This window comes from Apteryx mantelli, chromosome 12 (assembly GCF_036417845.1).
Source record: "Apteryx mantelli isolate bAptMan1 chromosome 12, bAptMan1.hap1, whole genome shotgun sequence".
NCBI classification, from domain to species: Eukaryota; Metazoa; Chordata; class Aves; order Apterygiformes; family Apterygidae; genus Apteryx; species Apteryx mantelli.
In genome coordinates this window covers 27,394,653-27,421,137 of record NC_089989.1, presented here as the reverse complement: position 1 = coordinate 27,421,137, position 26,485 = coordinate 27,394,653, and the positions used below count along the sequence as shown (strand labels likewise).

At 38.5% G+C, this 26,485-nt stretch overlaps 1 protein-coding gene across 1 annotated transcript in view; it reads right to left on the bottom strand.

The window, feature by feature from the left end:
* Positions 1-15,022: 15,022 nt before the first annotated feature.
* Positions 15,023-26,485, bottom strand: part of GRM7 (glutamate metabotropic receptor 7) — a 350,262-nt gene continuing 338,799 nt past the window's right edge. Inside the window, exon 10 of the mRNA XM_067303664.1 lies at positions 15,023-16,209. Within this exon, the coding sequence (XP_067159765.1) occupies positions 16,160-16,209 (50 nt within the window). The 3' untranslated portion in view covers positions 15,023-16,159. The remainder of the gene's footprint in view (positions 16,210-26,485) is intronic.

Below are 26,485 nucleotides of genomic sequence, written 5' to 3'. Positions count from 1 at the left end.
CCCCAAAGAGGGTACCATGGTCATAAAAACCAGAACACTGCTGCAGACACCAGCTCTGCAATTAACTATTGATCTGCAAGATCTGTCCAATCCTCAAGTCCTTCCCCTTACCAGCAGGATTGAGAATACCACCTGAGTCCCTTTACTGTCACCCGCAGAGCCATGTAGTCACGCTTGATGCACTCCAGCTCTCCCCCCGGCAGTACTGTTGGTGTCCATGTGGAAGAGTAGCAAGGTGCAAAAGCCCGAAGGCCAGATGAGCCTTGGCTGCCTTTACACAGCGTCCAGGTTCCAAGCCCCCAGCAAGCAGCGAACCTCCCTAAATGAGGAGACAGGAGAGCAGATGGGGTCTCCATTCCCACAGCAGGAGGTCTCCTACTGGTGTCACTTGCAGCTTCTTCCTGGTGCTGCTGTGGGCATAGGCCCGGCCGGCTTGGGGGCTTCATTGGACACAGCTCCTGACCTCTCCTCTGCTATGAGGGCATTGATTCTACTCCTTAACTGCACGTTTGCAGGTGGAGCAGGAGCCGTCCTCCTGGTGCCCAAAGTCTGAAGCTTCCAGCCATTGCCATCACGGGAGTCTCCACTTCCCAACCCATGGAGCACAGATTCTGCTTGCCCTCCGTCAGTACAGCTGGTGGTCAGGCTCACATCTGCATGGTCTCGGTCGGTCTCTTTTCTCTCCATCTCTGATGCTCTGCATCTGCTGACTCCCTCCCACAGCTCCTTTGCTTGGCAACGCAGATCCTCCATAAGCAGATACCTCTGGCAGGTGAGGAGACATTTCCCACTGCCCCTGCCCCAGCGCTGCCTGCAGCCCCAGACCTGCAGAGCTGATAATAATTCTTATGTAATCAAATAGCTGAAATAAATCAATCTCAATCCTAAACACAGATATATTTCTCCACACAAAAAAGGTATGTGCACGGATAGAAAGAGTTGACTGGTTATTGATTGTATTTCTGTGACTGAGCAAACTAGCAGAAAAGTTTGGAGAGAAGAAGGGGGAGGATAGCAAGGAGTAATAGTCTGCAGAAACAGTAGTAGTCTGGCCCTTCAGAAAACTTGAAAATGGGGACCAAAATGTGGCTTGGAGTTGTGAGCAAGGAAACAGTCCCGTTTTTTTGATTCTTCCTGTGTCTAGCAAAATTGCACATTCTTGGAAAGAGAAATTACATATTCTTTAGAAGTAAATGGGTTTCTTCAGGCACTTGCCTTCATTACCAATTTATCTTTTAATGCTGATGTTCTAGCCACTTCAATCAAAAAGGTGTGACGCATCTCTCCACCTGATAAACTAAAAGTTCAAGAATGATGTAATTTAAAGTTAACAGAACCTAAAGTTTATGGAACCTAAGCATTTAGGCAGAGCGTTTCATTATTAGATAATACTGTTTAAAAAAATATAATTTCAAGTTACAGTTCTAATGCACAGAAATTTTTTTCTGGCAGTTTAGAGGAACCTTGCCTACTATGCCTGGCCACAATCCTTTCAGTTTTACACAGGCCAGTTTCCTGGCAAATGCTTATAAAAGCATTTGAAATAGTGCTTGTGTTTACCGCAAGTATTATGTAATGTGTCTATGTTGAATTAAGCATTCTGATTCCTCACTTGAGATTCATTCAAATGCCAGGGAATCAGTGAGATTTCAATCAAAAATCTCCAGTTCGCATTGGGACATCTAGATAGGAAGAATTAAGAGTAAGAGCTGATATTGAATTGAGATACTCAGTTTTACAGGAACATCTCAGATTTGTCTTGCCTCCCAAGACAGCTCTGAGATGTACCTATAAAATGGAATGTCTCAATTTGTTTCAGTTACACTACTTATCTTGTCACGCTTACAGGAAATGGATTAGCCAGTGTTTAAAAAATAAGTTTTATTTGTCAAAATAGAAAAATATGCTTATGTGTGTTTTGTATATTTATTTGTTATAGCTGACAGAGAAATCATGCAGGATAAAATAATAATGTGGTTTGGAACACTGGCTGTCAGTTTCATCTGGCTTTGTGGCTCCCCCAGGGGCTAAGGAGGTATGAGTTTGGAGGCTTTTCCTATGGCTGAGGCCTCTTGAGAGGAACGTCTCTCCTCACACATTTGCTAGGCTCAGATCTTTTCCTCAGCAGAGGTGCTTGAAACCTCCCTGATCAGCCACGTGTATTCCTGAACCCTGTAGATTTTGTAAAACCTTTGTAGATGTGAGCCTTAATATTATTTTAAGCTTACACAGTCTATCTTTCTATTAGAAGATGCAAGTATTTTTTCTTATCCTCATAGAACTTCCAGTGTGACACATGCTGAAAATGAACGGCACCATTTTGAGGAAAGTGCCACAGCTATGCAAGTGCTCTGCCTTTTCAAGGTAACCTTTACTCAGGTAAGTAGTCCAGAGGACCTTGAAGGAAGTGTTTACACACAGGGAACCGAGTCTACTCCTGAACCCAAACTGAATACTCTGTGGATACTGTGTGGGACAAATATTAATTAGAAAAAAAAAAATGGAACTGAATAATTCATCACTGAATGCCTAATGGGGGTGAAATAAGATGATTAGCGTAAGGAGCACTGTCATAGGGTCAGTGTCTCCTGCTGTGCAAAGATCAGGTATTTAGCCCTTATCCCACAGTAATTTTTCATTCCATTGATAATAATTGAAATTACACAGAAAACTATCCTCAGCCAATCAGATGCCAGCAAAAACAATTATTGCCTAACAAACCTTAAATAAAAGGCTGATTCACACTAAATAGCCTAAAATTATCACCCTGTAGCACTAGTTGTGAGTTGCAGATAACCAGCCACAAGTGTTAAACTGTCCTTTTTGACTCTTGTTTGAGTATCACCAGGCATGCTAAGTCTTGGGCCACATTGTTTGGGCCATATTTTAAGATCTTTCCCACACTGAATAATAATTCAAAAATTGTCTGTTATCAGCTTTATAGGACTTCTTATCAGTCAGTGTACTCTAAGTAAGAAATTTCATGATTCGGACTAATTGAAAAGTAATTGAAATCCCACTGGCATCAGTGGATTTTTTTTTATTTTTTATTTTTTGTACTAGCATAATGTCAAGATTTACCCCTAAAAACAGTTCAGAATCAGGAAAAAAAGTTGTTGCTTGGTAGAACATAGTTATCTATATATGAATTGTAAAGAGGTCAAGGAGATGGCCTTAGTCATTTTCTATGCATCAAGTGCAAAGGGAAGAAAAAAAATCTGTTGAAACTTTTCTTTGGGTGAGGGGTGGAAGTAAGAAGTAAGATCTGCTGAAGTCCACAAGATAGAGTAGATGCTTTGGATGGTGTATGGAGTAGTAAGATTAGGTTAACTAAAGATTTTCATAGCAGCTAATGGTTTCAGAAAAATAGCTAAAGCCACTCAAATACATTTTGCACAGAACATTAGGCTGCCAAGAAAACCCATTTGATCACTGAATAGCATCAACATTCACATGTTCACATTGTCTAAGTACTATGAGACAAATTATATATACGATTAATTTCACTGCTGAAGAAGAAACTGGGACAAGAAGTTACATTTTGGTGAATTATTTCAATAAGTTATTTCTTTTCCAATATTTTTAAATGAAAGATAACATACTAATGTATTTTGTATTGATTTTTTTTATTTGGCAGTACTGTGAATGGAATAGTTCTTAAAATAAGTCTACCTTTTTAATAGAGCAGCATAGCTAAGTGATCTGATCTAGACAATCAGAGAGCAATTACACAATACACTTATAAAATGTTATTTTGAGAGTAGCCTTTAGGTGTATGCTGCATCCAGTTGTTAGAATGGTAAGTCCTTAATAAAGTTGAGGCATTTTAAACAGGGAAGTTGGTTTCCATACTTTCTATTGTTCTGTTGTATTCTATTAATAAAAATTAGTTTGTAAGCTTCTTCAAGATCCTCCTATCTTAAAATTTCATAAACAGAAGTTAACACTGAGTTATCTATCTGTGGGCAAAAAAGGGTGTTTATGCTTTTCCGTATGGGATTGCAGTACATCATAAATCCATACTTCACTAAGCACTACCCACATATACCCTAAAGGGTTCCTCTTTTCCTTTTTGACTTACACATATTCAACAAATTGACTCAACTTGTAAAAAAACTATAAAAGAAGCTGCAACCTAAAAAAACCAGTTTTTAATGAAGAGTTTTAATCTATTGTTGATTAATTTGGGGAGAACGTAACACTTTCTCTGCCTCCCACAGATGAGATATGCCTCTGAGGCACATTATAGGAAATGTGCCCCTTTCTCTGGAGATTATCACAACCACTCCTCAGATTGATTATCTTCACTTTCACCTGTCACAGTGACAGGTATGAAGTCTGCAGAGTGTTCCTAGCTAGAGTTACACCTCTATAGTTACATGCAATAAGTAGTTCATTTTTTTATGCTGTGGGATTGGAGACTTGTTTTACAAATCTGAAAGGTTTAAGGAAAACACAGACACAATCCCATTTTTTTAATGACACAAAACCATACAAATATACCCAGGTTTTGTTTTGTCCCTGAGATTAAGAAAGATTTTTGTAAATTTTGGCGTACAACAGCAGCATCAACAGAGATGAAAGAAAAGTAGAATCTCTGCTTAACAATGGTCTTAATGTATTTTCATCAGCAAGAACTGAACTTGACACTTTGGAGCTGAAACGATGAACACCTGCCCAAATTAAAAATAAAACTTGACAGCATGGTTACAGTAATCTAATCAAATGCTGCAATATGAGCTAACCGTCGTGGCGGAGCCAAATGTCACATGCAAAGAATGAAAAGTATGTGTTTCCTTGTGTAGTTGAACAGTCTGAAATCAAAGTGTCTGCTAAGCTCAGATTTCTGAATCAGCAATAAATGGTTTCCTTGTCAAGTTTTCTCTAAGTGAGCTTAGTGTGGTGAAATTGGCATCTGATATACATAATTTTACATTGCTGTTATAACAATAGATCAATGCAAAATGAAGCAGTATTGTTTGTTTCTCCATCAGCTTACCAGAGTAAAGCAACACTTTAGTATTCAGGTATTTAGTATTCACTGCCTCTCTTTCTTCATTCCCTCATCCCAAATTCTTACATGACAGAGTTCCCACAGTGGGCTAAAATAAATGATCCATACTTACGAAAGAAAAATTCCCACTGACGAGAAGTAAGTATTTACCATTTTAGCTTTGAATAATGTCAGGGTAGAATCACAATCATTAATATTCAGTATATGGTTTTTCCTACCTGCAGAATTAATAAAATGAATATATTAATCCAGGCAAAAAAGAGGTATAGATCCTTTTTTCTGAATTATTTTGAAAGGCCAGACTTTTATATCAGCATCCTGTTAGATAAAGGGGAGTTTGTGTGTGGAGGTATATCATCATTTATGTTACACACTTAATGGTTAAGGTATAGGAAAGTGGGTGCCAGAATTTAAGATACCTCTTATGTATTTAAGGTACAAAGTAAGACAAAACTAAGTCATAAGCCTGAAGATCGTAATCTCCAGCTCCTAAGATGGGTAAATTATTCTTAGATTTTGCACGCTTTTTTTGTGTGTTAAGTCTTCCGTGTCTTTGCCTATTTCTCAAAACCCTCAAAACAAAAGACATTCTATAAGCTCGTGCTAGTTGTGTTTTTAGTAGAAGTAATTCCACAGACTATATGACTTCCATAGCAGGTTCATCTACACTCAAAATACCCGCTTTGTGTTCAGGTTTTTAGACTAGCACAAGTAATCATTGATAGTGTAACTAGACTTCTAGCTTAACAACAACTAGTAATTTGTAGTGTGTACCCAAAGAAAGAAGTGGATCCTTCACTTTTCCTGTACTGACCACTCTTTTGCTTCATATTCCTCCTCTTGGTCATCTTTCCCTTTAGCTTCTAGCTGTTAAGAGTTATACTCACATAAGGAATTAGTCATCAAAGAAAGATCATTTAAGAGTATGGGGTGAGGGCAGAAGCACTGTTCCTGACAGAAAATCTAGACAAGAGTCCCATTCCAAATTTCTTTTCTCATGAAATCTTTTTCACTAATCAATCAGTGAAACAAGTCAATATGCCCCAGGATTTCACTACTTCTTCTCCTTACTAATTGACTTAACTGTTAGAAAAACTTTGGTACCAGCCTTTAAATTTATTGGTAGTCTGCAGTTCTCGATTGGTACTCTTCCAGATAAGTCTAAATACTCCAATTATTTAGTCTAAAATGCTCTTAATTCCTGTTTGTTCTGGGTGTTGTTTTGCATTTTTCTTTTGCTGTGGTTAGATTCGTTCTGACTGTATGTATGTCCCAACTATACTACAAAGACAGTTGGCTACAAATGACATGGACTTTCTATACCATTTTTGTCTGTGGTTCCTACTATGTAGTCCATTAGAAAGGAAATGACAGTGTCAAGTATAGGAAATTACCAGGTTTGAAGACCAGATTTTTTTTTTTCCATAGGCAGAAAGGAGCAGAAGCTGTCTTCTTCTCACATAGTTTTTTGTGGTTCTCCTGCAGTTATTGTAGAATTTTGGATTCTACTTTTCCTCCAGAAGGACGGGTATCATCTCACCTGCAGTTGCCAAAGGGGACAAGATACTTTCCTTCCTTCTTTACTTTCTTCTGTAGTTTTAACAATTCTTAACTACATAGCCAGGACTCAGATGTACCTTGTAACTCATGCACCACTTCTTTACTCATCCTGTCTGTATTTGTGGAGTATGCCTGGGGCAGTGCCCTCGGCTATGGCACAAGGGAATCCCAGGGTCAAAACTAGCTTTGTAAAACTGCTGTTTGATAATATACTAATAGTACAGTAGCAATACGACCCATGCCAAGCAACTGAGTTGAGATTCTAAAAGAACTGATGCTGACTACGGTGGTTTCACACGATGTGAACAGAACCATCACACCACATTCGCACATGCATATTGTTGACTATCCTTATAAAATTCTATTTGAAATATTCATATTTCAAAAATGAAAGATGCACATACATAAAATGAATAAACAAAAACAGAGGAGAGATTACAGAAACACTGTTTTGTATGTCATAGCGTTTTTATCAGTTTTAGCTGCAGTATAGCAGAGCCTGAATTGATTTGGCACTAATTGATTGATAGATTTTTAGGTTGGAATGTTGTTGGGGGAGGGAGGGAAGAAGCTGGTTTTTCTAATATCTGACTTACTTACACAGCTGACTTACTTACCCGCTAGAGCAATGCCCATAGAAAAGCTGGTCTTAATCCATGAAGGTACAAAGCGTCTTTTCTCCCTGTATATGAGAGAACTGTTAGCAGTTCAGTCAGAAAAACAAACCATTTGACCATGTGTCTTGTTTCTTACTATTTTAAATACTCCAGTCAGGGTTAAGCATGTCAAATTCAGACCTCATGTTGCTTTGCAATGGCATATACAGAGCACTTCTTGATTAGCTTAGTCCCTTCAAATCAGAATATTTCAGAATGAATATACATCTGCGTGGTTACATTCTGAGGAATTTGAAGCACATTTTTTTGTGTCCTTGCTAAAAATGGCAAATTTTTAACTTCATTATATTGCTTTATAATATTTAGAGACTCTCAAATTTGAAATATGCAGGAACTATTATATGGAGATTATTACCCTTTTCAGCCATCTGCCCCCTGATATCCAAAAATCTAGTCTTTGCTACCACTTACCTCATTACATCACTTGTGTATATGCAGAATAAAAAATAACATCTTTTTTTAACCTGTACCTATTGGTCAGATTTTCTTACATCCACATTATATGATTTGGAAGTGATTACAAGATCATGTACTTTCTGTAATTCCTGTTCTCCTAGACCCTAAAGGAAAGTTTGGCTCTGAAATGAGGAAGATGAAGAAACAGAATTTGGCCTTTTGTTTCATGAATGTTATGGATTATGCAAGCGTTGTGCTAATAAAAAGACACAGGGTGGAGAGGGACAGAGGAAGCAAAGAGAGATTTGCATCAGCTTTCATTTTCAGTAACTGCTTTTAAAGACTAATGCTTAAGTGGTATTATTTACAACAAATTAATACGACCTGAGGGGTAAAATACTGGTGCCACTGACCTCAGTGATTGTTTTACCTTTGACTCTAACAGAGTCAGAATCCCACCATCAGGCTGTCTCTGGCTCTTCACAAAACTGTAGTTCAGAAAGCCAAATTTTGAGTATGCTGAGGGTGGCTCTGTGCCATAAAAGACTGATGATGAGGTATTCATCAACAACAGAGTATTAACAATTGAAAATAAATTATTGCACGTTCCCCTGTTATTCAGGTAGAGAATAATGCAAGCTCTGTTTCCTGTCCATCCCTCTGCCCTCACTGCTCTGCCCGCACCCCCATCGTTCCTCTCCAGCAGTTGGATTGCTTCATTTCACAGCCATCGCAACTCTGCTCCGTCACTGTTGTTACACATTCCTGTGACTGCAGAGGCTGAAAGGTATGGCCAGCTGAAAGGTTTTTAACATAGCTTCTGCTATTTATACCCAGTACAAATTTTATTTTGAAGCCTGTTTACTTAGATTACCTCACATTTTTAATCAGGACCTTTTTTCTTTGTCCTGATGACCAAGAGAGGATTAAAGTTATTGACATATGCTGCACATGAAATCTTCTAAGTGGTGCAAAATGTCCATGTAGGTCTTTTAAGTGAGTTCCTGTAGGAATCAGAAGAGCAGGCTGATACTGTTTTCTATGAAGAAGTCTATTTTCTATGCAGGGAATATTTTTATTTTTGTGCATTGTATATTGCCAAAAGTACACTATAGGCACTAAAAAAAAAAACAGGAAAAAAAATGAAGCTGAGATGATTCTTAAGGGAAAAAAGTAAGATAACTCTTCTTACACCATGCAGTAAAATTATATTTAACTGCTTGGAAGAAAAAGCAGTTACTGAAAATAAAAGCTGATGCACATACATACAAAATTCAGCGGCTATTCCAAGTCAGCGAGGACCAAATAGAAATCTTGTAAAACAAATGTGATCTAAGTCATAGGTAAACAATGCTAATTAATGAAGCATGACCACTCCTCCCTCCGGAGCTCTCTGGTTAACTAACCATGCTATAGGTAAAAATAACTCGTGTGATTGTTATGACACATTGCTCCTGCAGACACACTTCGAATGCTAGATTTTAAATGCTTGCTAGACACACAACAAAAGAGGGCCCTTTTAGAAAATTACTGATCGAGGTTTAAAGCAAACAAAGCAAAATGGAGTGTGTGGATTAAGTAGACGTTTGTAGTGAAGGTGGTAAGGAAGAGAAATGTAGCTGTGTTAATACACACTAAATGACAAAGATCTCTGGGCGCACTCCAAGAAGTCTTTGGTAGCTACAGATTGCAAGGCAAAGGGTTAACTGCTCTGAAGGACGTGCAGGTGATGTGATGCCTCACTGCCTACTAGAATTTGACTTCCTGTTAGGCACCCAGCTGAGTATCTCCTAGGCATGGAACGAGTCGATGTAGGAAACTTGCAAACATTAGCATGCTGAGCAGGGAGCAGGCTGGTAGGAAATGCTGAAGAGATGGTAACCTCACACTGCTCTGCAGGATCTCAGGCCCTAGTTCTCACAAAACAGGTTCTATGTCGGTAATTATAATACTTAAAAAGTCACCACTTGGCTCCTACTGAACTGGTGGAGTCTGAAGTCTAAACTTGTACGTCAAGTGGTGAACCTCCATTGGCAGTACAATCATCTGCTCCACTGAAGTTACTCCACTTTACACAGTATGTTAAATAGTAGAGAACAGAGACACAAGTCTGTGGCTGAGGAGTAAGAGCCATCATATATGGGAAATCCAACTTAGCTTCCGTCATTTTTGCCATGTAATTGTTAAGAATTTAATGATGTAGAGATTAGGAAGCATTCACAGAGCATGTTGCATGGACTTCCCCAAAATTTTAGAAGGAGTAAAAACTTAGCTTTTGTTTATCAAATAACCCAGATGTGAGAGAACCAACAAGTCCACCCTCTTAGGAAATGCTGCAAATACTTGATTCTCACAAATGTGTTCTTAAGAGACTAAAATGACAGGTTCAATTACGTTTTCTATCCCAAAATGTGGGAGATGTAGGTTCAAATCTATTCCCTCCAAAGTGTGGACTGAAGGTGAATGATTTAACAAGAACAAGCCCACAGTGCATAGCGCAGGTTTTATTGGACTCAGGCTTCGGTAACTTCATGCATAGAGCCACCCTCAACATACTCAAAATTTGGCTTTCTGAACTACAGTTTTGTGAAGGGCCAGAGACAGCCTGATGGTGGGATTCTGACTCTGTTAGAGTCAAAGGTAAAACGGTCACTGAGGTCAATGGCACCGGTATTTTACCCCTCAGTTTGTATTAATTTGTTGCAAATAATACTACTTAAGCATGTAGCACAAATAGCAATTATCAAACTATTTTGTTAAGCATCTTACTAAAATGACTGTTTATCAAATGACATCCAACTATATCAACGTCTTTACAAAAAATTTCTCTCAGAAATTAATAAATACATTTGATTAGCACTTTCATGGATGCACAGATTCTGTATGTGGAAGCATTATAGCATATTTAATTATATATAAAGGCAATTAATGTCACAAATGAAGACTAAGCTCTGACTCAGCCTAAATAATTGTCATTATATATCATATTGAATGCCCAGAAAGCTTAATTCTGCAATGATATTTATGAACACTAAACTTGGCATTAACATACTAAAACAATTTTGGTAGAATTCAGACTAAATAATACATGCAACCAAAAAAACCCACTCCCATTCTTCTGCATTTTCTCCTAGTATAATCCCATAGGCATTTGTCACAGTGTGCTCATCATGACACGTAAGTGCAAAAAATTTATTCACTTGCCTGTCTGCTAGAGATTGCACGGCAGCCTGAGTGACTGTGTGTTTGACTATCTATCTGCTGTGCCTTCCAGTCGGCTTCCATTGCAGGGTAATTCTCTGTGCCCTGCAGGAGCCGTGCTCAGACCACCACTTTTAGCTCTCATGTTGTACATCGGCACAGCATGTCAGCAGTACTTAGGGGCGGCATTCCTCTGGCTCTGGTGGCTGCATCCCTTGTGACAGTGTATCTTAATGCCAACTTTCCACTGAGGTGCAGGGTCTCAAAGCACAGACCATGGTCAGCTCTTACTCTACATGTACTTGCTTCTAATAACTGTCTGCTTTGTATGGCTTGAAGCCTCTATGCTAGAACTAGCTTTAGTTGTATGTGGTTACTATAGCACCTACTGCCATAAAGTCAGGGTTGATGTGTAGGAAAAAATCCAGTTGCTGCTATTATCAAATTAAGAAGGTAGAAAACCAAGGAAAAATAGGAGAAAAATAAATTATTTCTACCCCAAGCCTGTCAGAGAAAAACCAGCTTCCCTTCCCCAAAGTAAGTCCTTCTTACTCATGATCTGGTGCAAATGTAACATTGCACTGATGCTAAGTACATCAGGTTGTAAAAATAAAAGACTTCAAATGGAACTAAGGGCTCATGTTTTAGTTTGAAAAAAGTGTGCTGTGTGGGTATAATAGCATGGTGCAGCTTGTGGAATTAAAAAAAATGGCAATACAACATCCTCACCATGTATAAGCTAAAACAGAACAGTGCCTCTGCTAACCTCTTTAGTGAGTCACTTCAGAGTTTTAGTATACACCTATAGATGATTCAAAACCTTATAAATGCATTTATATTATTAAATATCCATATTCATCCCTAAATATATTATCAAGCAAGATTTTATAATTTTTTTATATATATATATGCATGTAATATAAAAGTGGTTATGTATATGCAGATATATATATAGTTATTCATGTATATTATTATATAGTTTTTGATAATACACATATGTATGTAAATGTCTGCCCCCTTTAATACAACACTGTGTGCATGGGGAAGGAAGACATATGTTGCACTTTCATTTGCCCCAGAAGGGGAATTGCAACCAGATGACCTTGACTGTACAGGCTTTACCAGTGATCTGGTGCTGGAAGATACTAGTGAATGAAGCAAATGAGAGAGAGCATATTCCGTGTAGTACTTTGATACATGAAAATATTTCCAGGCTTTTCACTCCTCTTTGACTTACATGTTTTTTCAGGCAGTGATGAAACTAGAAAACCATTCAGGATGGATAAATCATTTCAGACTGACTCTGTCAGAAATGAAATGCTCACGTTTTAGTCTCTGTTCAAGTTAATGCACTATGAGCTGGGAGAAGAACTATAATTAAGGAAAAAGCCCAATCCTCCCAACCAAGCAACATAAATACCTCCTTATATTCTCCACACCCACCAAAAAAAAACCCAAATACCCCAGCAAAACATCTTTTTTCCTCATTGCGGAAAAAAACTTGTGTGCTTGTTTTCAGGACATTATTATAGCTGAGCTGCACCTGAAGGAAAATTTACACATTTACTAATTGTATTAGCAGTCCTTTCACAGCTTGATGTATTTCTTCCATTGAGTAATATAAAGATCTGACTTTAGCATCTATGTGCAAGTTCAAAACTGGGGCCGGGGGTGGGGGGGAGGGGGTGCCCTCCTACTCCAGTGTGTTGCTGTGTGTGGTAATGCCGAGGTGCTGTTGGAGTCAAGGCCACAGCGGCATCGCTTAGTGGCTCTGTGACCGTGCTGCTACCGGACGGCAGCTGTGCAGAGGCAGCAGGCGCTCATTTGTGAACATGGCGGTAGGCCTGGCTGCACGCCCTAGTGCCCTTGTTTTTAGGGCCTCGAGGACCAATGAGGTACTTACTTATTTTTTTAACAGCAAGATGCATCACTGCAGACACCGAGTATATGTTTCTTTGATGAGGGAGTCTCCCAGAGCATGTTGAAAGCACTGTGGCAGCTTACCAGCAATATATGTGTATTTTTTGGCAAGGATCAGATAATGGCTAATGGCGTGCCGGCTGATAGCCTGTATAGCCTCTTCATTTGTTTTTGGAGCTGGGCTGTCCACTTGGGTTGGGGAGGAGCCTGAGGAGCACTAGGCAAGTTTTAATTTGAGCGAGAATCACACTGTTTGTTTGATGGCACCATTTATTTAGACCTAGGGGTCTGTCTGTCCTTGTGTCTGTGGACAGTGTAAAAAGAAAAGATAGTGTGGTAGAGCCTTTCTGCCTTCCTTATTGTTGGGCCGATGTTCATTTCTTGCTAACAAAGCCTTTATCTCGGTAGAAATTCATCTTTTGTCTTCTGTAATTCATTATTATATGTATGAATCTTACAATAACAAGGAAAAGACCTCACATCTATCCAGCCCATATGTTTGTCTGCATAAAGAGTCAATCAAGGTCTGATACAGAGGTCTTCATCACTATGCACTGTGGCCCATGTTGCAGCTGTCAAATTTTCTTTTGATGCTGATTAACTTCATTAGTATAATTGATCAGGTTGTCTAGAGAAAATGGGAGGCTAAATACTTTCAAAAGTAATCCTCACATTGCACCCAGAATGTTGTTACTATGCCAAAGGCAGCATGCAGGTGTGACATCTTTCTCTGGGTGCTGTACTGCAGTTTGAATGTTTTCTCTTGCCTCGTATAAATTCTTTTTTTTTTTCCCCAAGCTCACTTAAAATTACCTAGTAGATTGACTTTGATTAGTTGTTCATTTAATTGTATTTTGGTGGGCTGTTGAAAATAATAACCTTCAGAAAGTTGTAGAGAAGATTCTATAGTTCAGCAGCTTTGGAGATGATGATAGTCAAACATGGACACCAAAGCTGTCTCTGTGTAACTGTAAGAAGTTAGCTTTTGTTCCAGATCCCAGTACTTAAAAGAGCTTTTTTTTTTTTTTTCTGCAAGTGGCTTATAGCAGTTATCAGATTTGCTGAAATCTCTGACTGAGAGTGAAGTTCAGCACTTTGGTTTAGCATGTAGTCTTGGTTCTTGAAAGGGTCAATAATAAGTGTAATCTGTGCAGCTCTGTGATAACAAAAAAAAAAAAAAAAAAAAGTCTCAGAGATGATGGAAGCATTTTCTTCACTATTAGAGTTGCCAGAACCACTTTTGTAGTGTCTGTTCTGACAAAACCTCCATTGTGTGTTATCTCAGTAGGGCTTACTTTATAAAGCCGTCTCTTTGCTGAAGGCAAAAGTGTGCTTATAGCCAGCACAGGTCACTGATCGATTCAAGGGCACAGATAATTGCTGTCTGTTTTTTTCCTGTTTCCATGATAGAGGGCTGGAGGCTGTGGTGATCGAGACACAGGCACACAGAAAAGGGTTTTGCAATTATTACCAAAATGTGATCAGCTGTTTCCAACAAACTGTTTCCAGTTACTCAACTGTAACTGACCAAAATCTTGCTTTACAGCAAGCAAGAAATTAGGCAAATTTCGTAAAATTTTATCAACCTGAAATGAAAAAATTATTTAATAGTGCTTGCTAAGAAAGAATGTATTCAGATACAGGACAATCACTGCTTGAAGGGGTTTCAGCTTCAGTTTTGATATGGCCATCAGCACTCAACAGACGCAGCTCGTCATTAAAGGAGCACACTCAGGGCTGGCTGCTTGTTGGGCCATGGTAGGTGAAGGGAGGCAGCTCATGCCCTTAGACATTTCAGCTTTCTCTCAACTTAATGTTCCCTCCCCCTGTTTTCTATGTATGATGTGTTGCAGTTTCAACTTGTGTCCCAGACTTTACGTGGTAGAGCTGAACACCAGGTGTGGATTCTTCTAAAATCCCTGGAGCTGCCCTGGTAGAGGACTTGACAGCTGTCAGGAATGAGCGCTTGCAGCTTATGTTTGTGGTATGGACAGCTTCGGTTTTGAGGTCCATTCTCATACACACTAAAGACGACTTATTTTTAGAAACCATGGCTTCAGGTCCTTCTGATAAGCCAGCTCCCCTCAAATCATTTTCCATACCCAATCTTTGTGTACAATGTTTGAAGTATCTTTGTTGTTTAATTTTTTAGAGTTCCACATCTGACAACATAATGAAATAAACTTTAGTCACAAGGGGGGAGGGGAAAGGGAAGAACTAAAAAAATATATTTATTGGAGTAAATAAAAAAAAGTTAACCAAAATCTTTTATTGATACATTCTTGGATAATATCACAGGATTGAGAGAATGGAAAGGAAGGGAGGAGTTAGCGGCAAAGATTGTTTTCACTAAATTGGCACATAAGCAGCAAGATTAACGAAATTACTTATTACAAACAGTATAAAACATACATGCTTTTTTAAGTCCTTACCACACTGGTCAATCATGTTGGGGCATCAACAGAGAAGAACCTCAAGACATGTAAAAGCCATATTCTTTCTTCCAAATACCATAAGAATTATTGAAATTATTGCAAAATAGTCATATACCTTAAATAAAATAACAAAATAGAACACAAATACAAATATCAAACATAAATTATTAACATGTACCATAAAATACATTACTGGCATGCATTCCAAATATCAAGACCTCTACTAAACTCAGCAAAAATCCTTTCTGCTTCCTCTGCAGCCCATCAAAGTTGTGAAAGGCTGGGGGGCTGGGGGGGGGCGGGGGAGGGCTAACTTCGCCAGCACAGTTTTTGGTCTTTAAATTCTTTTGTTTAATTAAAAAAAATAATGTATATGGATTGCAGTGATACAATAGTAGTCATACAAGTCATGTACATAGGTCTTTTAAATCCTTAGATTTTTTTTAATGTGCTAAGTCTGAGAGAATAGGGCCTCAATGAAACTGTGCATTCAGAAAACAAACAGTGAACTCGAAACAACATGGATGGCAATATGCAAAAATCCTCACAAACTGTACAGAAAGTTCAAAAACTTGCAGTCTGGAAGTACATATAAAGACAGAATTAGCCCCTTTAAAGTCATTGTTGCTAAATGCAGTTCACCCATAAGGAGCTGGGTCCTCATGTATCAGAGCTGGGTGCTCAGGTGTTGTAACTCCCATAGATAGAGAAGGTCCAAGGTCACAGCCTAATGGCAGTGCCAGTGACTTATTAAGCCAAGAATAATGAAGGATATTTCATATAGCAGCTGTTCAGAACACTTGGATCCTCTAATATTTGTCTCCACAATGACTGCCTGGCCTTCACTCCTCCTGCCGCAGATGATACCTTGCAGGTCAGGAAGAGATCTGTGCCAGTTCGGGTGACTGAATGGATGAAAGGCTTCATCCTTCCTCAACTCCATCTGACAAAACGGACTAGATAACCAGATTATTATAACTGACGTACTTCTTTTTTGCAGCAGGGCCTGAAAGAAAACAAGAAAACAGTCACAAAACTAGGCATTTGAAACCCTGTTTGAAAGGCTTGCTACTATTCCTTGATTTGTGAAAGCAACACTGAGGAAAACCACCTTAAATTAAGTGACCAGATGGTAACTCCTTTGCACTGATATTTTTAGAAGTCCGTTCCTTCCCTTTGGAAGGCATGTGCTTACTGATACTAATCTAGGCAGACTACTGTTAGATCAGCTGAAGTGCTGTCTCTCCAGGTCTAGCTATACTATAAACAAAATTACCATAGATTGATTTTTCATAGTCTTGCAGTCTGTATGTCTTCACTGCTGAGACATTGTGACTAGATTCTGTTAAGATGTTTTTAAAGCAGTGATATTCTCTCCAACTTCTTAAATCTCATGGGTAAATTTGGTTTTCTCAGGGATAAAAAATGATTCTTATTCAAGTTTTATGACTTCTGAGAAATTTTCAATCTGGCAATCAAGGTACCAGCTTTCCTAATTATGACTATCAATTTATATCTGATGACTGCAAATACAAATAAATAAAGCCAGTCAGTAACTGCTGTATGAATGATGCTACATACTTCTGTCAGCAAAAACTGTAAATACTTGGAGCTGAATACAAAGCCAAACATTGTGCAATACCTTGGCAACACCTCAGCTGGTAACATATTCCCTATTATGCATCAGTAACCAAAATATCATTTATATGTGAATTCTGCAAGTAGAATAAACTATATGTATTGGACTTAGGAGATTTTATCTTGAATTGTTTTCTAATCAATACACAAAAAGCCTTTTTCTATTAATTATCCACTTTTCTAAAAAATACATGTATGAAGTATGTATGCTCTTGTAGCAAAGAATAAAATCCAATATTCTTGAAATAATAGATCAGTTATCATGAGATCAGTTTAAGCTAATGGTTATACCCAAAAGTTTAAAATTGCCAAGCACTGCTCTTATTATTAACTCTTCTTACTTGACATTCTTTTTGAGTAACTTGGATTCAACAAAACATATTAATGTGAACTATAACCAACCATGCACAGAATAACTGAATATGTAAATAAACCTGAGCCTCAAAGCATCCCCCAATAAAATTTACATTTGGAAGATAAGGGAAAGGCATAAGGCTGATTTTCTGGGATTGCTCTTTTTTGTCTTAGCTATTGTTTTATGAGCTCAAATGAAAGGCGTTGTGACCTCAATTTCAGAATGTTCTGTGACTCCTTCAGAGATCCAGCTCACCTAACTTTGCTCCCCAGAGTTTGTGCATATTTTTCCTTGGATCAGTCAGAAAGTATTATTAATCAGAGACCACTGTTAATTTTTATGTGGCATATTTTTCAGAAATATTTGTTTAAATAAGGTTTTCCACCAACAGCACAGAGTATTTTGAGAGTATAATGTATAAGAATGCAATCAAATATAAATGTTTTTCAGTGTTTATTATCTTTTTTACTGACGAACAATTTTACTCCTAGGTATTTTCACGGTTTTCATTTAAGAACCTCCTGTGTAACTTCATGACTTCATGTTATTATCCTGAAACCCTGTTTAGCTGCTTTACCATGTTCTATATAAGTGTCAGAGCTGTCTGTTCAATCAAGGTCTGATCCTACAAAATGCTGATTTTCTTCAACTGCTGTTAACTTCTCTGAGACATGAAGGTGTTCAACATATGGGAAGATAAAACTCATTATCCTTCAAGGCTGCACTGGAAGTATTCAATAGACTATAGTATGCTATCAAATGCTGAAGAAAGTTAAAAAGTAGCTGGGAAAAATGTCATGAAACAGCTTACAAATAACTACATGTATTATGTTGTGATACAAAGAGCAGCAGATAGTTCATATAGAAGAGAAGGAGATTTTGATAATCACTGTTGGTCCATATAATGTCAACCCATCTAATGCTTATAGCGGTTTCACTCCACTCTTCAACAAACCTGAGATTTTTGCTTTGATGAGTTTTCTCACAAATTGAACCACAGGATGTCATTTTTCATTTCTGCAGTAAGACAATGAAACACCCGTGCCAAGTGAATTCAACTAAGGAAAAGTTTTGATAGCTTGTACTTCTATAACCTCTCTGGGAAGAGATGGAATCCAAACATTTGAGTCATAGACAATAGAGTTATCTTTGGCACTGCTCTGTTTTAGCAGAATAATGTAGTTGACAAAAGCATCATCCATAATTTAGATACAATGATCAATAAAAGCTTCATGGTTATTTTAGAGAGGAAGGAGGCTCTTCCCTAGGTTCTAAAGACTGTTAGGCCAGAAGAGGTCATGTCTCTTGTTATCTAAGTAGTGCATTTCACAGCTGTATCCCTGCATCAACTCCAGTAACTCGGCGCTTTGCTGAACTTTACCTTCCAGAAGGGCTTCAGTCTTGATTTGAAGACTTCAGGAGAGAGACAGACTACTACATAATGAATCACTGTTGAGTCTCAGCTCGTCATTATCATTGGGCAATTAGCACCAGGAGGCAGGTACGGACTGGATTTTTCTCTAATTTACATGAAAATGGAAATTGCTAATGAAACATCAACATTACCAATATTTACCATGTTTTAATCCATGATAGATGAGCATTCCCCTGTTCTTTAAATGGAAAATAGATACAGATCTCATATACTATGCTGCAGTCAGTGTTAATAGATGATGACTTTCCAACAGTGAGTACAGACTGTCCTCTGTGCAAACAATACATACATGTTAATTAATATATGTATAATTATGTCAGTTGTTATCCTTCTGTATAAATAGAAAAAATGTTACTAAGCAAAACTAAATCCTTATAAGGTAGGAAATCTAGCTTTGCAGAAGCTGTGTTGCCATCATTTGACCCACTTTGTCCCTATACATTGCTGTCTCAAATAATATGATGCAATGTAATTATTGAAGTATTGCCTGCTTCAGCACGCGCAAAGGACAGACAGTACACATGCAGTGAGTGTCTAGCCCAAACAAAAATCAAACAAGCTACAGGCTGCAGTTGCAAAGGAAGAGAGGTAACTGTACAAGCCTTCAACTCCAGCTGGCCCTTGAGTTAGACATGCTGGAGGTGAGCCAATAGCTGTGGATCTGCTACGCAGTTTCTGATATGCTGGAGTATACCTTTAGTATTGAAATACACGTATCAAGTATACCCATTTCCATTACCCATACCCATTTCTTGAGGTCAGTGCAAAGGAACAAACAAACCATGTCATAAATATGGGCTGCTAGCTATTTTTAAATACAGAATACCACATAGGAAGGAAATGTCCTGGATATTTGCAAATAAATACGTTCTTGAAGTAAACATTAGTAATATATAACTTGCTTTAAAAAATGAATCTATTTAAGAAGTTACATTTTGCTTTTAGTGAAAGGACTCTTTACCACTAATTAGCACTGAATAGTAATAATGTTAATAGCAGAATTTAGAATGAGAAGTACCCGAAGAACACAATTTCATATATACAGACAGGACCACTGCACTTGAAACAATGTCCAGGCTCAAGTCCAGTCATAGAGAACCACATCACATAAACCCATTTATACAGTTATCAAGCTCAGCACAGCACAGAATTCCTCAACTCCATTACAGTTTTGCCTTAACTTTGTTCTACTTGAATGAAAATCTTTTTGTCCATGTTATGGTAGAAACTGGTCTAGGCTACCACACTTCAAAAAGATTAGGAAGATCTGTGTCAGGGATACACAGAATTAGGAAAAATGCCATAGCATATTACTACTAATACACAATCCTGGATAGAAGAAGGGTGCAACTAGTGAAGCTCTGTTGTGCTTGGTGACGCTGCTGTTAGTCTTCCAGTTTTGTGAGCCTTACATTTAGTCTCAATTTGAAAATAAAAAGGCAGTTTCATTCAGTAAACAAGGCAAGAGCAGTGCCTTCTAAAAGAAGCTGAAACAGGACTGGCATTCAGTGTCCTGGCAGCTGGACTGCCAGGAGCATGAAGAAGGCATCTTAGTCATCACAAAATCCAGGAGCTTCATAGCATGGTGTTAATTTTAAGGATTTGATTGTGTAGAACATACTGACAACCAACAAGTCCACATGCGATACGAGTTGTCATCAGTTCTGTACTATGCCTTTCCCCATTCTCCCATGAAGTGATATCTACCCTCCTCACTTGCAAGATAAAAGCATCAGTTTCAAGGTACCCTCGTACAGCCCACATTGGAGTAGCCTAACAGCAAGGATTTGCTCATGCTAATTGTAAGTTACAGAAATGAAGACAGCATGGAAAATAAACAGCATTTCTTTTAAACACAACAATTAATTTAAACCATTTCTTTTTCAGACATTAGATCACTTGCATGACAACCTGTAGAGGGCAGTGATATTCTACAACTATCCCCTGGTAGAAGCAGGTTAACAGGATTTGAAATAACTGCATCTCCTGTTCTAACAACATATTAAAAACAAATACGCAGAGGCAAAAATCCTCTTCGGATATATGTTTCATCACTTGAGTGGTTTTCATTATCTTGAGCATGGGCCACAAAGAAGAAGCTCCTGCAGTATCCAAAAGCATGGCAGATCTGTCAATACTTGCTCAGAATGAGATTTAATCACTTTCACTTCAATTTTATGCACATTTGTAACCTCTTCAAAGCTTAAAGATTTACAGTGCAAAAGATGAATTTTATTACAGCCTACAGGCATCTCAAGCTATCAAAAGTATGAAACATGATCTTCTTAGTATTTCCAGCACTGAGCAAGAGTTGACATCATGATGGCTATGAATCTGGAACTTCTGCTCTTACTTGCTTTCGCATTCAATGTGGCAGATTATTCTTACCTCCTCTCTTTTGTTTACTAATTTTTGCTTAAAAGCCTGTATCAGATTCATGCCAGGCAAAACTGTGGCCGATTATTAAATTCTAATTCTTACTCATCTGAAAGGGAAATGGATACACATTTTCCTTACCACAGCTCCATACCTGAAAGTCAGAGCTCTTTTGCCTCTAATTGGGGAATGTATATGAGCGAGAGATGAAGAAAAAGTACTAAATGCTTCTACATGCTTGTCCAAAACCTACAAATGGAATGAAATATTGTTATATGACATTTTCATATTTGTCTGTTGCACTCACTACGATCATATATTGGCAACGTATCTAGTATATAAATGCCTACAGTTGTATAAAAAAAAAATCCTTCATTTTATTTTGTGTGTGTGTGTGTCTGCAGATAGTTGCTTGCTTTTGAACTGGAGCCTGATCTGAATGGCTTTTATGCAGATCAGCACACAGAACTTCATGTTTTAATAACAGAGTATGAATATATTAAATTACAAATAAAACATTAGTTAAAAAGTGTGTTCCTTCATAATTGCTTTATAGCCTTCTCTTCTCATAAATTATAGCATCTTTAGCTGTCATATTTCCTTGTCAGTCTCAGTAAAGCAGCAACAATTAGCAATTCAGCACTGAGTACAACCATAAATAGAAATGTTGTTCTAGTCGCCTGAGAGGTTTGTCAGCAGATCACAGATTACAACAGGGAGTGAGAAGGTGCTAAAGAGATTGCTTCTTTTTTTCCTGACTACTAATTTATCTGGTACATAAATGGCGTGATGGCAACCTGATGACAAGTTCAAAGGAGAGAACAGCCTTTTTTTTTTTTTTTTTGGTTCAACACATCTTGCCGTTCTTCACCTGAACACTGCACTGGAATGAGTGATAAGTCATGTGTCATGCTGCATATTCATCTCCCTTGGCTCTCCGGTTCTTGACAGACAGCCTGCAATACACAAAATCCACATGCTCAGGCTCCATCATATTTGACATGGTAGCTAGAGGATACTGTCCTGCTTAGATGATAAATGCTATAGGAATGACTTTTTATTTTTGCAATTTTATCAAACCAAAACTCAGTCACCAAAAATACAGCAGTGGTTGTAACTGAACTAACTTCTAAGACAAACAATACTCATGTATAAGCACTGACTGAAGAACGAAGCAGCTGAATAGAGTTCTCTGATCGCGCCTGCATCGTTTGCAAGTCCTGCAGTATTAAATCAGCCCCTCTCCGGTGCACAGCCTTCTCACTGGTCATAAGAGGAAGATGCACATTATCACATTTTGGAGGAGCCGGAGCCAACTGAGATTGTGCTTTGCCATAGGACAAGGAGAAAGTCTGAATTATAGCAGACTACTTCCTCACATGAGCACTATGTTCACTTGGGACAAAAGCAAATGAAATCCCTGTTGCTGGTTAATAGCCTATAAGGCATCTGTTTACCATAAAAGCGCCTATAGTGTCAATTGGAAAGTGCTTCTGTTAAGTATATAGGATATTATTTAAGTACACAAGGCACTGAGCTGAATATAGGAATAACTTTCAGTCCTGCTTAAAAGCTTTGCTGAACTGTAGTATAACTGATAGGAGCACGTGAAGAAAAAAGAATGGATGTTAAGGTAGATATTTGTGTAGATCATATATCTGATGTGCAAGACTAGATTCTCTAGCTGGGATAAGTGGACTGGTTTTCTGTAGGAATTACTGAAGTACCTGGTGGTGGGAAAACCAGAATAGGCCAGAAAAAGACTGAAAGAGCATGTTATATGGAATGCTGGGGAGAGAGCGAGCGAGTAGGGCTGCTTACTGAAGAGTAAATGCACTTCAGAATTTAATAGAAAAACAATTGTGTAATGGAATTGTATAGATTTATGCAGTCATCACTAATATTTCTTCCACTGTTCTTGTGACACATTGTATTATGGTATGCATTACTAATATACTACTTGTAATCTCCATAAAATGCTAGAAAAATCAAAACCAGAATGAAAATGGATAGTGAAAGTTACATTTTAAGTTTGTTTTACTTTTTTAATGTTTCAAATTCTGTGATAGGCTTTTAACCCTTTTCTTTGCTCCAGTGAATTGGTTTTCTTTCTTAATTTTGTTCAGTAGTAACAGTAATCTTACCATACAATCCTGGTAAGCACAAGGGTTTTTATAAGGGGTTCTCTGGAAATAATGAACCCAAAGAGTGTGTTGTTGAGGTAGAGTCTTTTGGGAATCCAAGGAGTAGTTCCTTCCTTAAACCTGTCGTCACCTTGGGGGCTGGGGGAGCATCAGATCCCTGACGGTGGCAAGGGATTTCTCCAAAGAGGGGTTATCCAAGAGGAACTCACAACATCTGGAAACCCCCACCTTGTCACAGTCTCTTTGGGGAGAGACAAATATTTCCCTTAAAGAAAGTTTTCTCTAATTCAGTTGGGTATTGTACTTTGTTAATACTACTGATTTCATATAGGCCCCTTTTGCAATTGCCTCACCTCTCTCAGCCCGCTCTGCCCTTTTAGTAATTTTAACAACAGTGTATGTGAAATGTGAGGTCAGATTTTGGTGAAGGACATTCTGTATATTACAACAGCAGAAAAAAAAACATAGAGGCCTGAGGCGGACTGATTCTCTGGAAGAGCAGGACTCTGTGAACAGTGTAATTAATTCATGAAATGCTATCAGAGTCCTCTAGGAGGGGAGGGAGCTAATGGAATTACGATGTTACAGCAAGAGCCTGAGAATTCCACCGTGGCAGAAAAACCCAAGTTTTTTATTTCAGTTTCACAGGTTCCAAACCCAAATGTTTTTTTTCCTGTGTGTGACAATTTGTACATTTTGTGTGAATTAGTATCGAGGGTACAGGCCCCTAAATTGTCACTGCAGATAGGATCCAATGAAGTAGCTATAGGCATGGAGCATAAAGCCAAGAAGGAACTAAAATGGCATAAAAAGAGAAAAGACCTGAGTTGCCTAGCAACTACTACCTTTTCCTGTGAATTATATGAGTCCAGATATATTTGCATTGTTGACATTTGTTGCTTGCAATATAAAGGAGTTTTTCCATATCACTGTGTTAGACATTTAGTTGCCTGCTGTGGTGTTAGGACCACAAACAAGACTGTGTCATGTGAGTACCAACTAGAGCCTGAATAACTCAGCCTCCTACACATCCCTTTTGTGTCAAGGTTGCCAGCTCAGATCTGCTCCAGAACTGTATTTACAGGCGGACTGAAGCTGGTTCATTGAGACGACTGATTCATCCTTCTAAAACTAGTGTAGTTCACATGATTAGGTTACTCCAATCCAATGAAAAGTCACCAGCTGAAGGCTAAGGAAGGCTTAGTCATTTTCTTCATCCTATAAGCGATTTCTTCTCCAACAGGTTTAGGCAACACCAAAACAAAACTTGCATGCATGTAGTATTGCTCCTTCAAAAACTTTAACCTGGGCTTTCAGGGTCATTCCCGAAGCAACTTAATAAAGTTTGCACATCTCTGTTCTCACCTATGAGTTCAACCTATGAGGGCATCAGTTTTTCACAAACACTGTATTTTCTTAATTTACTTTCCTAATGAATAGACAGCTATCTGCAGGGCTGCCAGCAGTTCTTCAACACCCCCCCCCCCCCCCCCCCCCCGCACACATGCACACTGCTATACTGCAACTGTGCTCTCATCACAGATGTCAGAAGCCCTCTGCAAGTCTAAGATACCACAATCTGTGATCAGACCGAACTCTACCAAGTTTCCAAAGGCACTAGTGCCAAAATGAAGTTACACAATCAAATTTTGTCCTTCAGTTAGATGAAAGTAACTGCTGCAGTTTAAATTATGACCAAGCTTGTCTAAACTGTAGCTTTGTTCCAATGGCCTGTTGTAGAACAGCCCTACAGCAGCCCATGACTAACCCGTTTTTTGCTCTGTGCCTGGGCACGTGATGGCATGGATTTAGCAGAGCTTGTTCTGTATGCTGGAGCTCCTTATGGCAAACATGCTTCCATGGGGAGGAGGGAGACATTCGCACTTGTGTTGCTCAACTAAGAAAAAAACAGTCCATTGCATGAAGAAAAAATGATTTTAAAAGCTGCAGCTTGTCTGGAGTAAAAATAAGCCAGATTTCACTTCCAACAGATCTTCCACACTGCAGTGATTGCTTTCCTAGTGCTGGTGGTCCCCTGCCTTGATTCATCTGCCAGGATTTCCTCAGTGGTCAGCAACAAAACCACAGTGTTTGAAGTGAGCACTGCAGTGCTGACCTGTGGCATTTATTTAGCGTTTCGCATTATGGCAGGACTCCATTACCACACTACTTCCCATTACCATTCTGCTCGTGTGAGCTGTAGAGCCCACCTGCTGACATGAAAGCACTCGTTAGGCTTCTGTGACGTTTACAGCTCTCAAATGGCCATTTTCTAGGTGTTCGTCTCGTTGTTGGGATTCAACCAATTTTGGAGACATTCATCTAAGATCCTTCTGTAAAGATAACATTAAAATCTACTTATATGCTAAACTGATATTTGCCTTCGCAGCTTGAGTCGACAGCAATGAACTTCAGCACTGGGTGGGAGATGATGATATTCTCCTCTCTCATTCAGCTCTGACAGGCAGCTGCTGAAGGACTTGCACCTGTTTGGGGTTTTGTGTTTTTCAAAATGTAATAGAGGTGTTTTCTTTCTGCAGCACTAATCTAAAATCTTTTCTTCACTTTTATTCATTTAAACTGAACTGCTGTAGGTTACCAGGCGATTACCACCAAAATAATAAACTGCAGCATGTATTAGAAATATCTGTAAAAATCTGCCAAGGTTATTTGAATATATCCTTTGGATACTCTCAAAAAGACAAATTTTGCAACCAAACAATTGCTGAAGTGTCATTATGCCATTTGTTTTAGGTTTGCTGAGATTCATCAGATTGGCTGATATCACAGAAGAATTCAAAGGGTAGTGGGAAAAGATGGTCACAAACTGCAGCTTAAAAAATTGCCCACATCAACCAGGTCTGTGTACCTCTCCATGGAAAGTCAAGCTTGTATGGCGAAGTTTTTGCATGCAGCTGAGCTATTCCTGCTGTTTAACACAGAGCATGTTATCTGCGAGATTCCTCTTAGCAGGGAGGAAGAAAAAAACGTTTATGAAGTAGGAAGATGAAAGTATCCCATATAGAAAGCAAACAGTTCACAAAAAAATTCATGGAGTTGGGTTTCTGAAGCTGAACTCTTCAGACTAATTATGAATAGCTGGTAGGTGAGTAAGACTAATAAAAATGTCCTGCAGATTTTAACTGAAAAAAACCCCAAACCTAGGCTCATTGGATAAATTTAGAAAGAAAAATTTGCCTAGCTTTAAAAATTATAAATGGGAAGACCATATATTCAGTTTTTATTTGCAATTTTCACAATACGAATGTCTCATTTTCAGCTTCTATGCATTTAGAAAGTTTGCAACAAAGTACATTTACCGAAACTGCTTTGC